General features: G+C 40.8%; 1 protein-coding gene and 1 long non-coding RNA gene across 2 annotated transcripts in view; both read right to left on the bottom strand.

Annotated features, from left to right (window-relative positions):
• The window catches only part of LMBRD1 (LMBR1 domain containing 1), a 100,802-nt gene that overhangs the window by 56,742 nt on the left and 28,306 nt on the right, over positions 1-15,754 (bottom strand). Inside the window, exons 5-6 of the mRNA XM_037012588.2 lie at positions 13,819-13,886; positions 416-504 (exon numbers count right to left, since the gene is read on the bottom strand). Of these exons, the coding sequence (XP_036868483.2) occupies positions 416-504; positions 13,819-13,886 (157 nt within the window). The remainder of the gene's footprint in view (positions 1-415; positions 505-13,818; positions 13,887-15,754) is intronic.
• LOC140846836 (uncharacterized) lies at positions 4,414-13,810 on the bottom strand. The gene is made up of 3 exons (XR_012126283.1): positions 6,566-13,810; positions 5,707-5,764; positions 4,414-4,813 (listed from the first exon to the last, which is right to left on the bottom strand). It is a non-coding gene; the product is annotated as an uncharacterized lncRNA (long non-coding RNA).

Here is a 15,754-nt window from a genome sequence, read left to right as displayed (position 1 = left end):
AGCAACATCCACAACCCCATAGAGGAGAAAGGGGGGAATGAAGGGGCCCCACCAGTAAGATGGCAAACTTCCGGCTTCTCTTCGGGGGTCCTTAGTTCCTGCCGGCACCACCTGAAGCCCAATCACCTCTCGCCCCACTCCCAATCCCAGCACCTAGCCAACAGCCACCAGCCCTGTAGAAGTAACACCACAATTACCCCATGCCCCTTCCTATATAACCCAGCACCTTTCCCTAATAAAGCAGAATTCTCCGGTGAATTGCTGCTGTGTGTCGCTCCTTTCCTTTCACTTTCAACCACAAAGTCAGACTGGGAGGTTAAATTCTTAACAGCATAAAAATAGACTACTTCTGAAAAATGTCCCAAGGTCACTGCATATGAATTATTATGAATGGTTTTTTAAAAAGAATACTTACGACTATTTCCAAGTTCTTCAAACAGGAACTTCACTTTTTCCCATTCTGTAGAATTTTTGTTACTGGGAACATTTAGTGGAACAAAAGCACTACAAAGGAGAAATTAACTCTGTTTAATGGTTTTAAAGATAAAAAGTTGAATGAAAGGAAATCATCTAAGACTCAATTTTTAGCTTTTCTTATACAAATATCTTTTCCCTCAAAAGAATTAACATATCAAACCTGTACCACTACTAAGGGGTATGACAAGTTTCTTACTGAGGTGTTTACTCTATTACAAAATTAAGTTTTATTACTGTATTTAGTATAATAGTTTCCTTTAATCCTATGCATTTCATTTTTTGCATTTAAAAATACTTTCAGAATGAACCATAGGCTAAAGATAATCAAAAAGGTCCACAGTATAAAAAGGGTTAAGAATCTCTGTGTTCAACGTGGAGAAAAGAAAATAAATATATGTAATTGTTTCAATATTTATACCTATGGAAAAGAACAGAAATATACCAAAATAAGTATCTTATTGTGGGATTATCTATCATGGGATTTTTACTTTCTTCCTATTATTTTTCTCTCAAGATTCTACCCAATATACATAATGAGGTAATTTCTATTTAGTTTTAAATCCACAGCTGAACGGGGATCACAGAAATAACCTCAGCTTTCAAAGACACACAATACTAGATGAAGATAAGGACTGGAGCAGTAAGGTTATATACTTCCCTTACACTCTTGAAAGTTATATAACTGAAAAACTGCTTAGTAAAAATGTTTTACACCCAATCTGACTCACGAATTTAGCTTTATACAGATTATCTCTTCAGGAAGTGACAAAGAAAAGGCTAAGGAATTTCAGTAGATATGAACATGAAATGATAAATTCAAGAGAACTGAAAAAGAGGTTCACCTCACTCAGTCATCAAGTCATATTATCTTCCAAACAGCTTATCTGTTTCTTTGTCTCTGCTCTATTTGTAACTACTTAAGCTCACAATCTCATCTGTCATCGAAAGTATTTCAATGCTTATCTAACTGGTCATCCTCTCTACTTATATTTCACTTCTCCAAACCAACTTCCAAATGCCCCTCTCAATGCATCTCTAAGTGTCGCAACTCTTAAATTCATACATAATTACTTTCATGCACTTATACACACAAATACATATACATCTTCACTGTCTTTCAATTGCTCAGCAGGATAAAAATTAAAACTTCTTCAACATTGTATACAGGACCCAGAGTCTGCATACCTGCTAATGTCATCACCTGTCACCTGTCCACATAAACACTTGAAGTGTCACTTTTTTTTTTTTACTGAGTAAATTAAGGGTTTAAATTCCAATTTTGTTATTCTTCAAATATTCCATGCTGATTTCAGCCTCTCCATTACTACATGTTGTGTACTTAATTGGATCCCCCCAAAATTAATATGGTGAAACCCTAATGTGATGGTATTTGGATACAGGGCTGTTAGTGGGGGAGGTAAAGCTAAAAGAGACCCGAAGGGTGAGGCTTTAATCTGATAAAATTGGTGTGCTTAGAAGAGGAAGAGATGCCAGAGTCCTCTCTCTCCCCCTGCTAGCACAGAGGAAGGCCACGTGGGCACACAGGGAAAAGGCAGCCATCTACAAGCCAACAAGAGGGCCCTCCCCAGAAACCAAACTTGCTGGCACCTTGGTATCAGACTTCTCCTAACCTCCACAACCATGAGAAAGAAAGTGCCCACTGTTTCCCCACTCAGTCTGTACTATCCTATTATGGAAGCCCCAAGTAGACTACTACATGGATTGCAACTGTAGCAAATACCTGAACATGTGGATGTTACTTTGCAAATCAGTGATGGGCAGAGGCTTGTAGTGTTTTGCAGTGAACACCTGGCAAGCCTAGGTTGCATTATTATGTGTTAAAAAGGTACAAAAGACTCAAAATGGAGCCACTGGTGTTAAGCCCCACCTAGACTTAATACCTAACCTAACTGCAGTTTCAGCCTGTCCTAGGAGTGGAATTTTAAACCAACCAATCTGGAATTTCCCGAGGAGTCAGCCACTAGTGAGGTAATCTGCCTGCTAAAACCCTGTTCTTTTTCCGAAGGGAAAGTACTATTGTGTGAAATCATCCACTCTCTTAACTTCCTTGCCCCACCCTCCTGCCTATAAAAACTTTCCCTTTTGTACAACTCCTGGAGTTCCTTTCTCCTTGCTAGATGGTATGCTGCCCAATTCAATCACTGAATAAAACCGGTTAGATCTTCGAATGTACTGCTGAGCTTTGTTTTTCTACAAAGAGACCATTGACAAAAATGTGGATGCTAAAGGCAATTCTGGTGAGGGCTCAAAAAGAAAAGAGGAGTTCTAAAGAAGGCCTTTATTGTCTTAAAGAGGACACGTATCATCATGAATAAAATGTTGGTAGAAATATGCACACTAAAGGTTATTATGGTGAGACCCCTCAAATGGAAATGAGAAGATGTTATTGGAAAGTAAAAGAAAGGAGATCCTTGTTATAAAGTGACAAAGACTGTGGATGAGTTGTTTTGTAGTGTTTCACGGATGGCAAAATTTGCAAGAGATGAAATTGAGTACTTGCTGAGGGGAATTCTAAACAAGGCGTTGAAGGCACAGGTTTGTTAGGAAGGAAAATAGATATGAGCAGGGTAGAGAGAGAATTAAGGCCAGTAAAGCCCACTATAAGGGACTCAAAATGTTAACCAGTTATAACTAGTGTAACTCCAGTGGGAAAATTCTGGGGCAAAATACCTCTAAAACTGAAATCAGTAAAAGGGAGAAATAAAATTAAGAAACCCATTTATTTATTATAAGCAGTCATCCCATCTCTCTCAACAGGGCTGCAGAACAGAGAACTCCACCCAACCTCTCTGGTTCAGATAAACCCCCAACCACACCCTTGTAATTACCCACTGATATGTAGATGGACTAATTCTCTCCACCCCTTGGAAACACTTATTGATATGTAGATGTACTACAGGAGAGAGATTCTGGAAATACTACCATTTTACCCACAGCTCACCCCTCCAGAAATCTCGCCTCACAATCTACACATGCCCCCTCTTCCGCAGTGGCCCCTGTGCAAGAAAACTGGAACATTGTAACTGAGCTAATAACAAAATAGCAACAGCAATAAAACCATGATAATCCTCAAGCCAGAGGCTTCAGCTTAGGTTCAAAGCGCTAAACAGATTAAGTCCATAGCTTGCCCATTCCTTAGGCAGTCAGTAGCTGAAAAGGTAGGGAGATCAGAGCAATCATCACGTCACAGCTGCAGCCAGGGGGTGCATCCAGGCCACAAGGACTGTAGAAGAAAATGACCTTACAATCTTATCCATCAGGCAGGATACATGCAAGAGAGTGGTCCTGTGATAGGACCTCTCCCTGTGGGGGTTACTGATAGTTCTATATGTAGGGATACAGGAGGCACATGCACTGGCCACAGCTGTAAGATGAAACTCCCTGGTAAGATGCTCTTACCTTCTGGCCTTTTTGGTTACACTACCATCATCTTTGGGAGCCACTCTGCTGTTACTCCACAACAGACAAGAAGCCAGCTTCCAGGCCTTGTCCCTGAGGTGCCAGAAGGACCAGCCATCATTGGTCCATGTGTTGAAATGTCCAAGGCCACGTAGTCTCCAGGTTGCTGTGGGACTCAGTCACACAGTGCACTTCTGACAGGGCTCTGTTGACCTATTCAAAGGTCAAAGGCAGGCCCCACTGACAGGCTATAGCCTACATTGTCTTCTGCCCGAGACAGGCTGTGCTCCTAGCCTATACGCCTGGGCCAATGCAAGAGGCAAACAGTCTACAAGGCACTGCCAAGGCCCACCACAGCCATCTTCAGTCACATGGACATCCAGCTCACAGGCCCCAATGGGCCCATTACACTCAAGGCCTGTATGGCCTTGACTGCTCGCTGAGCAACAGTAAAAGCAGCTGCACATGTCTCATCCCAGCCCCACCCCACCCCCCGATGCCCTTTCGTACCAACAAGTATAAGGGCTTCAGAATTTGTGCCAAGTGCAGGATAAACACTCTCCAGTAGCCCAGAAGACCTAAAAACTCTTGTTAAGACTGCCGCAGTGGTAGGGATAGAGAAAGCCTGGACCTTGTGTATGACTGCTTCAGGAATAACTTTAGTTTTACCCAACCAGACAACCCCCAAGAATTTTACAGACAAACCAGTCCCTGAACCTTAGTGCTGTTCACAGCCCATCCTTTCTCCTGTAGATGTTGCAGCAGTCTAGGAACTGCCCCTCCTTAATCAGCAAAAGAATAGTACCTGAGCATACTATCAGCAATGTAATGACACAACTGCCCCGTTTGAGGTTTCTTCCATGTGGCCAAGTCCTGGGCTACAAGCCCATGACATGGTGGGACTGTGGAGGTATGCCTGTGGAAGGACAGTTAATGTCCACTGCTGGCCTTCCCACATGAAGGCAAACTGTTCCTGGCTTTCCTGTACTATGTCAATTGAGAAGCACAGCAAGGTCCACAATATAATGATACATGGCCAGTTCAAGACTTAGTGTGTCCATAAGGGCTGCTATAGAGGGGACAGCAGCATGCAATGGGGGGGTGACTTTGACTTTATTCAATTCCCTATAGGGCACCGTCATACGCCAGGAGCCGTCTGGCTTTTTCAAAGACTATGAGTGGGCTTTATGATGCCCACCTTCTCCAACTCCTGTAGAGTTTCTCCAATATCCTTGTGCCCCCCCACCCCCAGGCACTTTATACTGCTTAGTATTTGTCACCCACGGAGGTACAGGCAGAGCTACAGGTGGGTGCTTAGCATGTCCCCTCAGAACTGCCTTTACCACACATGCCCACAGGCTGAACTCCCCTGCAGTGGTCTGCAACCACAGGCCCTGCAGGATATCTACCCCCAAAATATATTCAGGGATGGGAGAAATGTACCCGGTACACTCCTTTGGGGGGTAAACACCCTATCCCCAGTGGGATTTGGGCTTTCTTCACTCTAACTGCCATACCCTCATAGCCATCTAACATAGCAGGGGTCCCGGGAAAATGCTCAGGGTTGCCATAAATCAAAGGACATTTAACCCGGGTCCACCAGTGCCAGCATAACCCATGTCTTAACTGTTTCAATTAGAGCATGCCATTGTAAGATTTACTTTAGCCTGCTAAAAGGCCCACCTATAAACAGCATAATAAAGACAGGAAGATTCCATCTTAAAGCTAAAATTGCATTTTAAAACTGAAGAAGTTAAGAAGTAAGATTCTTAACATATTCTTTAGCAAACAGACAATAACTCAGCTCACCTTGGAGGCAGGGCAGGCAGTCTTAATTGATATGCTCCCAAAGCAGGAAGCTGCTATCCTGGGAGGGAATCAAAGCAGTAAATTTCTTGTGTTAACCTAATTTTGCAGAATTACCTGGAGGACTGATAAGAAACTTAATGTCTCATCAAAGATAAACATCTTGAGACCACTTAACAAGTCCACACCCCGACCCTTTTATCACATTCCTGAAAAATCCTTAAAAGAGGGAATCCCCAATCTTTCAGTGCACTCCTCTCTCTGAGGTCGCCAGCACTTAAGTGTGTAATTTTAAACTTTCTCTTTCAACCTTTCAGGGCGCTCCTCTCTTTGGCGTCACCCACATGCTCTAAGTGCATAACCTTTTTTGCCTGAAGACTTTTTTCCAGTCTCTCAGGGTGCCTCTCTTCTCTGAGGTCACCTGTACTTTTTCGCTCTTTAAGTAACTTTAAATAAAACTTTTAGTCTACTTCACTACTGGGTCTCTGTACTTCAATTCTTTGTTGTGGCAGGGACAAGAGCCAAGGAAAACTACACAATGCCCCTTAACAGGTTGACTTCTGTTCACAGAATTGACGGAATCGTTAAGCAAAAAGGAACCAGCTAGCCATTTTGCCAAAAAGTGAGAAAGCATATTTTAAGAGTGTGGATGAACAACCATATGATAAGGAGATTAGAATGGGTGGATACCATGGATTTAATCAGCTACCTCAACAGAAGCCAGGAATAGAGATGGGATTAGACTAGCAAAGACACTGCCAATATGAACTAAAGGGGACAGAAATGGGCCAACATAAGGGAAGGCTATGAGACTTCAGGGATTCTACAGGACAGGGTCACAGTTACTTAACTGAGGACATACTTTGTCTACAAGAAAAATCCTTCATCCTCAGTTATCACCAGGGCTGCCATTCCCACCTTTCGCCCAGGGGGCCGTGCTGCTTCCTCTTCAATTCAGAGGCCAAATCCCTCCTCAGTTTTAGCCACAAGGCAGCTGCTGCAAAGAGAAGAGGGGGCAGGACCTACACCCAGAACTAAGGGGGCACGGCCACTGCCTAGGACCATGGTAGTTACCTGGAGGGCAAGGTGTCCAACCAAAGATGAGTATTCTTGAGCCTTACAAGCTAATGTAATTTGCTTTGCTAGGTTTCGCTTACTTAGGACTCATCACACCTCTTTGCTTTCCAACTTCTTCATTTTAGAATGGAAATGTCTCTCCTGTGCCAACCACCATTGTATCCTGGAGTGTGTAACTCTGGTTTCAGTTTCACTGATGGAGAGTAATTTTGACTCAGGAGGAATCATACTTCAAGTCTCCCCCATACCTGATTTAGATAATATTTAGGTGGGACTCTGAACTCAGAACTGATGCTGAGTTAAGACTTTGGGGGCTTGTGGGTAAAACTATTTCCAGAATATCTCACCTGGCTTTAGTACATCTGCATATCAATAGGCATTCAGAGGTGGAAAGAACTATGGCTTTAGTGCATTTGCATCATTCCTTAGGGGTGGAGAGAAGTTCATCTCCATATCAATGGGTAATTATCTGGGTAAGGAGGGCTTATCTGTACCTGAGAGGTAAGGGGAGGGCCAGTTTTGCTTCTGCTGGAGCAGGAAAGAGAGAAGGCTCCACTCCAGTTTGTAAGCAATAAACAGATTTTAAACTTTATTTCTTCCTTTGACTGATTTCAGTTTTTAGAGTATTTTGCCCCGGGATTTCCTTTCCCTGGACTTACATCTGGCATAGTCAGCAGGATTCTTCTGAACCCAAAATCTATTATAATGGGTGCAACCTTTGGGAGCACTGCCCCTAGAAATGATGGGGAGAAGTGGTGCTCACGCCGAGGTACATGTGTCTACACTCGTGTTGTCGTGAAGGCACCACCACTGCTGGCCACACCGACCCCAGCCTGTGGCCCGAGCTTAAGGCTACTGATTCTGCCACTACTGCTGCTCTCGCTGCCGGCCACAGCCTGGTCACAACTGTGGAAAGGAGCAGAAGTCTGGGTCACCTTGATAGAGAAGCAACTGGCTGCTGTGTACCACGCTGTGATAGCTACAGAGCCCATAGCTGGAACAGCTCTAACCAAGGTAATAACCACCAATCCCATTGCAGGGTGAGTGAGAGACTGGACTCAAAGGCCATGGAGTGGCGTGGCACAGATACCTACCATATATCATGTGACTGGCCATTTGCCTTTGACATCCCTAGGGAATGATGAAGCAGACGCACTGACCCAGGTGCACTGGCTAGAAGGAAAGCCTGCCTCTGATGTGGCCCGATGGCTACATCAGTGTTTGTTGCATGCAGGGCAAAAGACAATGTGGGCTGTAGCCCATCAGTGGGGTTTGCCATTGACCTTTGAAGAAGTTAGCCGAGCCAAGAAGTTCCTTGCATGTTGTGCAGTCAGCAAACCACCAAGAGGAGGCTACAGCATCTCTTTGCAGCCTATAGCCAGCCACAGGTGATTAAGAGCAATTAAAGCACCCACTTTATTGGACATGAGCTGCAAAGATAGGTGCAGCAATTAGGAATAAAATGGACATGGCCTTGGACATTTCAACACATGGATGGGTGATGGCTGGCTCTTCTGGCACCTTGGAGAAAAGGCCTGGAAGATGGCCTCCTGTGTATTCCTGGAATAACAGCGAAGTGACCCCCCAAAATCATGGTTATTTGCTTCTACAGTCCTTGTGTCCTGGATGTATCCCCTGGCGGCAACTGCCTCATGATGGCTGGAATGGACAAGCTTTGGACTTAATCTGCATGGAATCTAGCTGAATCCTCTGGCTTGAAAATTATCATGATTGTGTTGCTGTTGTCAAGAAAAAAATGCTTAAAGAGAGGCCTGACTTTGTCTAATGTTTGGTAAAAGTTTTGTGAGCAATCTAGCATGGTTGTTAGGAATGAGTAAACAAGTGTAGAAACATATTTTGTGCTTAGTGAGAGATTGTGCTATAAAGAACATTTACTTAATCTGCAGAGGCTGAATCCTCTGGCTTGAGGATTACCAAGATTTTATTGCTGTTGCTATTGTTTGTTTTGGTTTGGTCGGAAGAGGGGGAAACAAGTAAATTGTAAAGCGAGATTTCTGGAGGGGTGACCTGCGGGTAAAATTGTAATATTTCCAGAATATCTCGCTTGGCTTTGGTACATTTGCATATCAGTAGGCGTTCAGAGGTGGAATGAGGTAGGGCTTTAGTGCATTTGCATCATTCCTCAGGGGTGGAGAGAAGTTCATCTCCATATCAATGGGTAATTACCTGGGCAAGGAGGGCTTATTTGTACCCGAGAGGTGAGGGGGGGGCCAGTTCTGCTTCTGCTGCAGCAGGAAAGAGAGACGGCCCCAGACTGCAGCTTGTAAGCAATAAGTGGATTTTAAACTTTATCTCTCCCTTTGACTGATTTCAGCTTTAAGAGGTATTTTGCCCCAGGATTTCCTTTCCCCAGACTTACAGGGCTGTTAGGATGGTATAAATGCATTTTGCATGTGAAAAGGACATAAATTTTGGGGGACCAGAGAACAGAATGTTGCAGACTAAATCTGTTCCAACAAAATGCGTATGTTGAAACCCTAACCTTCAATGGGATATCTGGATGGAGGGCCTTTAGTGAGGTAAGTACAGTTAGATCAGGTCATAAGAGTAGGGCCCTACTCTGATAGGATTGCTGTCCCTATAAGAGGAGGAAGAGATGCCAGAGAGCTCTCTCCCCCCAGTGAGAGCCAGAGGGAAGATCACACAGGACAGCGGGAAGGCAGCTGTCCGTGATCCAGGAGCACAGTTCTCAAAAGAAACTAAACTTGCTCACACCGTGATCATGGATTTCTAACCTCTAGAACTGTGAGAAAATAAGTGTCTGTTGTTTATGGCACACTGAGCAGATGAATACACATGCATGCTATTCATCTTTTTTCTTTTTGTTAAGTCTACTGACCAGTTTCTACTCTTTAAAATTTCAAGTAGAATATTACTTCCTCTTAGGTCATCCCTGATTGTCACCGCAAAGCAGGAACTTTCTACTTCACCATCAACACCTGGTATCCATCTCTTATTAGAGCTCTTAAATACTTTAACTCGTGCTATTTATTTGTGTCTCTCACTGTTGTAAATCTTGAGGACTGTGACCGAGACCCTCCATCTTTACCTCCAAGACCTTGTATATTACTGTAACTCTGAGGGGACAGAAATCTATCTTCCAGCCTAGGGCAAACTACCTTTGAAACCGAAATCAGTCAAAGGGAGAAATAAACTGGGAGAAACCCATTTATTGCTTATAAGCAGTCATCCACTTCTGCTCGCCCGTGTCTCTCATGATCCAGCTGCAAAAGGAAGACTCCACCAACCTCTCCGGTCCAGAGGTGCTCTTGCTCCCCACACCCCTTGTAATCACCTATGGATATGGAGATGCACTAAGGCCAGGCCAGAGATTCTGGAAATATTGCAGTTTTACCCACTATCTAACATAACAGTGCTCCAAAAATGTTGGTTGTGTGAATTAAAGACCACATTTGTGCCATAAAATTATCTACTGTTTTATCAGAAAAAAATACATCACTTAAAAACTAGGAGTATAACACTTTCAAGAACACATCAGGAAACTTAATTAATCACTTACCCTAATGTGTACCCCATTCAAACGTGATAACGTGAAGAGCAGTACCCTGGATAACCAGAACTCTACTAATCTTTCATTTATGAACCGCAGGCTTGTGAAGTTCAGGAATCCACATGCTTTCCCCTAATTAGTGCCCTTGGCTGATGACTTCACCTCCAATAATAATGAGGAAGTAGAAGCGAATCAGAGAGGAACTCTTTCATATGTACACAAAGCCTAGGAACTTATCTGCACCTCTTTTCATTTTTATTCCTCTCATAACAATGGAGGAAATGTCCTTCCACCTTGATCAAAGCCCTCCACTTGGATGGGTGCTTTGGACGCCATTCCTTCTCACTTGCCACCCACTTGAGAGCCAACATTATACAAAAGGTGCTAGTACTAAAGGGCAAGCAGCACAGGGAGTAAACTTAGCAATCATTTGGCTTCTCTCTCATATTTTATACAGAATAAAACTCATTTTCTCACTGGAGTGAGATATTGCTATTAAAAGTACAGAGATTAAAATGTGAGTTTCCTAATGCCTGTTCTAGTGGCTTACTCAATATCTCTTCCTGAATACCTATAAATTTAGCAGGAACCAAACTGAGCTTCTGATATCCCCCCACCAACCCTGCTCCTTCATATTTGCCTATTTCAGTTGATAACAACTGAACCCTTCCTGTGTAGTAAAGAATTTGGCCTTGACCCAAAGGAGGTATGAATCTGCCCATGGTTCTGGGAGGTAAACTGTGTCATACCTGATAGAAGCAGCTCTTGGACAGGAGCTGGCCACACTTGATCTTACATGGTGACCCAGAAAGACCAAACATGTGATTTAGGGTCACATGACATCAGCTGACCTAGAGGCTCAGAGAATCACATGGGCAATCAAACGGTCTGACATGCCTACATAATAGAGTCCCAGTAAAAAACTTGCACATCAAGGCTCATAGTGAACTTCCCTGGGGGCAAAACTCCATGCATATTGTTGAACGGCAATGCCTGAAGGGTAACGTGTCCTGGGGACAATGGAAGCTTCATATTTGTAATCCTCAGAGACTCTGAACTGTTTCTCTTCCTTTGGTTGATTTTAACCTGTGTTCTTTCCCTGTACTAAATGGCAACATTGAATAATTGCTTTCCATGAGTTCTGTGAGTCCTTCTAGATAATTATCCAATCTAAGGGTTGTTTTAGGAACCCCACAAAGTTGCAGCTGGTATCAAGTGAGAAGTGTTCCGTAGATTTTGCAATTTGGCTAACTCCAGGTGTACCTTCCATTCCCTCTTTCTCTCATACCCCACAAATCTGTCCCACCAGAAAATCCTGCCAGCTCTCTCTCCAAAAGAGAGGAAAAACCAAACCACTATCACTGCGCAACAGCTTCTTTTGTTATTTCAATTGCTCCCTGACAGATACCACATCTCTACCTTTACCCCCACTGAAGTCAAATCTCAAAACACCATCCAGAGATGCTTTTAAAATATCAGATCATTCAGCGACAAAAACCCCTCTGACAGCCTCCCACCTGAGAATACATGGCAAAGCCCTTACAATGGGCAATGATGCTCTACTCAACCTGGCTGCACTCGTTGCCTCTGAGACCGTACCTTCAGGCACTCTGCCTTTATTCCCTCCAATCCAGCCACACTAGTTTCCTCTCTTTTCTTAAATGTGCCACTTCCCTGCACCAGGGCTTTTCACTTTCAGTTTTCTCTGACAAGAATGCTCTTCTGCCCACACATATCCATGGCTCCCTCACTTTCTTAAGGGTCTTCTCAAATACTACCTTCTCAGTGTGCCTTCCCTAAAATTTTCATCTCCAACACAATCTATTTTCTGTTTGTTTTCTTTCTGTGCCCCCAAGTCTCTTCTGAATGTATGCTTCATGAGGAGAAGTTATCTTTTCTGCTAACTGCTGTTTCATCAGCACCTTGTACAATGTCTGGTATACAATAAATATTTGGAAAATAAGCAAAGGTTATATTGCTCAAAATGGCTAGTCAAACTGTCACTTCTTGCTATTAGTGTATTTGCAAGGAAACGTTTGCTTCACTTCTAATATACTGTTTCTAAATAAGTAAATATCATCTAGAGAATCAACTAAAGCTTATCAGAATTGTACAAAATGTAAACTCTCTAAATGAAGACTGAATGTTATTTGCCATGAAAAGAACCAGCAATTTTTAGAGTAAACTTCAGCATACCCCATGCCTGGGACAGATGTTATGGCTACTGTAAAGATTCGTGGTTTCACTGATAATTAGTTCTCAGTCATCATCTAAATCAGGAGTTGGCAAGTAACTGCCTGTGTCTGGAAGTGAGGTTTCGCTGGAACTCAGCCGGCCATGTCCTTCTGTCCACATACTGTGCCTGACTACTTCAGAGCTACAAGAGAGCCGAGAGGCCCCACAGAGACCACATGGGTCTCTTACCTAAAATACTTTCTAAAGGCCCTTCAAGGGAAGTTTGCTGTTCTCTGTTCTAGATAATTGAGGTTTACAGACACAGGATCTCTACTTTAATGAAGCAAATTCACATAACTAGATTTGGCTTTCTTTAAAAGGCAAAAAAAAGACTTTAAAAACATATTCAGTAGCTAAAGTATACACAAAACAACCAAAAAAAAAAGTCCTTCCAACAAGTGATCTTTTTTCATGACACAGTAAAGCAGGCAAAGGGAAGCGGACATCTGCCCTGACTAAAGAACCTCTGTATTCTAAGAACTCCTTGAACAACAGAAGTTACTGACCAATTATATTCCCATCACAAATTATATTCAATAAATTAAGTTTTTTTAATTTATTGAAATTTCTAAGACCCAATTATAAACAGAAACTTTAAAAAACTTACTAGCACTTTGCATATTTCCTAACATAAAAAACAAAAGAATCAAAACAAGGATAAAGAAGGAAAAATGTTTTCCAAAGAGAAAATTTTTAAAGTATTAAAACATGTGCAAAACTTTATTGATGTTAGTATAAAACCTTAAGGAAGGAGTAATTCAAAGATTTAAATGACATGTCAAATTGGAAAAGATGCACAGATAAGGATTTTCATCTAACTGTTGTTATAAAAATGGAAAAACTACAGACATCATAAATGTCCAAGAAGTCACCCCTGAAAGATTAGTTATATAAATTGTTGTATCCTAAGAAGAATGCAATTCAAACAAAATTGATGTATCTACATTTATTATCTTTATGTCTACAATATGTCAACAAGTAGACGCCACTGGCTACATAACATGCAATCACACTGGTTTTAGTAAAATTCAACATGGAGGGTAGGCGGCGAGAGGCTCTCTGAATGTCTGATAATGTAAAAAATGTCCAGATCAAACAACTCAGAGAAAACAGTTAAGTGTAGTTACTGCTTGGTGGTGACATAAAACAGTTTATTTTTTTCACATTTTATTATTTTCTTTCCTCAATTTTTTGAATGAGTCTTTATAATTATCATTATTGTTAAAGTAACGCTATTCCCATTCTCAGTGGAAACAAAAATCAAGACTTACCCAACTAAAAGAAGCAGCGCACAAATTACAGCAAATCCCAAAGTATACTTGAGGGCCGTTTTAATTTGCTAGATGTCAAGGGGGGAAAAGTATATCAGTTAGTAAAATTTTTAAATGCAAAATAGTCCTGCTACAGTGTAACAGTACTTTCATATCAAATGGACTTTTATAATCAATGGTATAATGTTTCCCTTGCTGAAAAAAAAATTATAAAATTTAAAGAAAAACAATGCTACATCTTAGTATTTTGCAAACTACCCTAGATTTTAAAACCTTTTCAATGGTTATTGTGGAAAGGGCCTTGTGGAAGGCAGTATACCTACAGCATAATTAATTCTCCAATGGGCAAATTTAATAAAGTTATCACAATACTTAATAATATATTCTCCAAATTTATTCTCCAAAAAATAAAATATTCTCCAGAACTTATCACAATATTTATGTATTCTCCAAAAGAGGAAGCAATCAGAATTTGCAATGCTCTTATTCTAATTCACCAAAATGGGTTATAATAATAATTTTAATTAATGATTAATATATATTTGTGTATGCATATGTACATGTATTTTATATATAAAACATATAACATGTATACAAAACATATAAAATATATTTTATAAAAATATATCAAACATATATCGTGCTGGGACTGTCCAAGAACTTTACATATGTTGTTTCACTCTCACAACAACCCTGAGATAGATAAGCCTTCTTGTCCCTATTTAAGAGATAAGGAAGCTAAAGGCAGAGAGATTAAATAATTTGCCTTAAGTCATGTAGGTGTTAAGTGATTAAACAAGACTTGAAACCAGGATCTCAGGTCTTTAAACTCTGCTTTGCCTGATGGCCAAAATGTAACCCAAAAATAAACAAAAACACAAAGCTGGACATTCTAAATATAGAAAGAAACATTATTTGCAAAGAAAATGTTAAATCGGTGAGAAAAAAACGTTATTTGTCTCTCAAATTAAGTCTCTAAAAATTACCTTTTAAAATGTAAATGCATGCTTCATATGGTAAGATTTTATTCACAAAGAAGTTAACATAATCTTTAGGAAAAATAACTAAAGTAAAGTAAACATGGAGCCCACCTCCTATTTTATTAATATCATCCAAGGTTGGGAAGATGTACTTTAAAAAAAGTGAATAGAGAAAGCACACATCTCATTCAATTTTTAACACTGAATAACCATCCACTTTACCTTTTTATAACATTGGGTTTTCAAATATAGAGTTACATAATATCTGCTGCAAATAATAATGTTTACTTCCTTTATAAATGTTTAAACATCTTACTGTTTCCTCTAACAAACTCCACTGGTTAAAACCCTGGATTGTAACATTTAAAATATTTTTGATGTACTTCCTCCTGGTCTTAGGGCAAATGCTTTAAGGTTTTAATATGCATCATTAGGCATAATGCTGGCTTTTGAGTAAATACATTCATTTGTGTATTTAAATACAAAACATAAACATACTATAAAACAAACTCCTCTAACGCAATAAAAAGACAGATATTTATTCCTTTTATGTTGTTTTTTTCTTTAATCAGAAAAAAGATGTTCAATTTTGGCAAGTACTTTCCAATGTACAATTTCTTCTCTGACCTACTGAATTACTATGTATTAATAGATGTGCTGATTCTAAGCCACCCATGCAATCCAGGGATAAGCCCAACTTGATTATATTATATTAATGTATTTTTAAGATGCCCTTGAATGATATTTGCTAATATTTTAGTTAAGATTGTTATACAGATACTTAAGTGACAATGGTCTGCCGTTTGGACATGCATGTGTTCTATATTTACCAGGTATTTTTATTAGGGTTATCCTGAATTAGTAAAAATAGTCTGCAAGTGTTCCTTCTTTATGCTCTTGAACAGGGATCAGCAAACTACATCCTGTGAGCCAAAGGTAGCCCACCTCCTATTTTA

Source organism: Manis javanica, chromosome 16 (assembly GCF_040802235.1).
Source record: "Manis javanica isolate MJ-LG chromosome 16, MJ_LKY, whole genome shotgun sequence".
NCBI lineage: Eukaryota > Metazoa > Chordata > Mammalia > Pholidota > Manidae > Manis > Manis javanica.
This window is presented reverse-complemented; position numbering and strand designations above follow the sequence as displayed.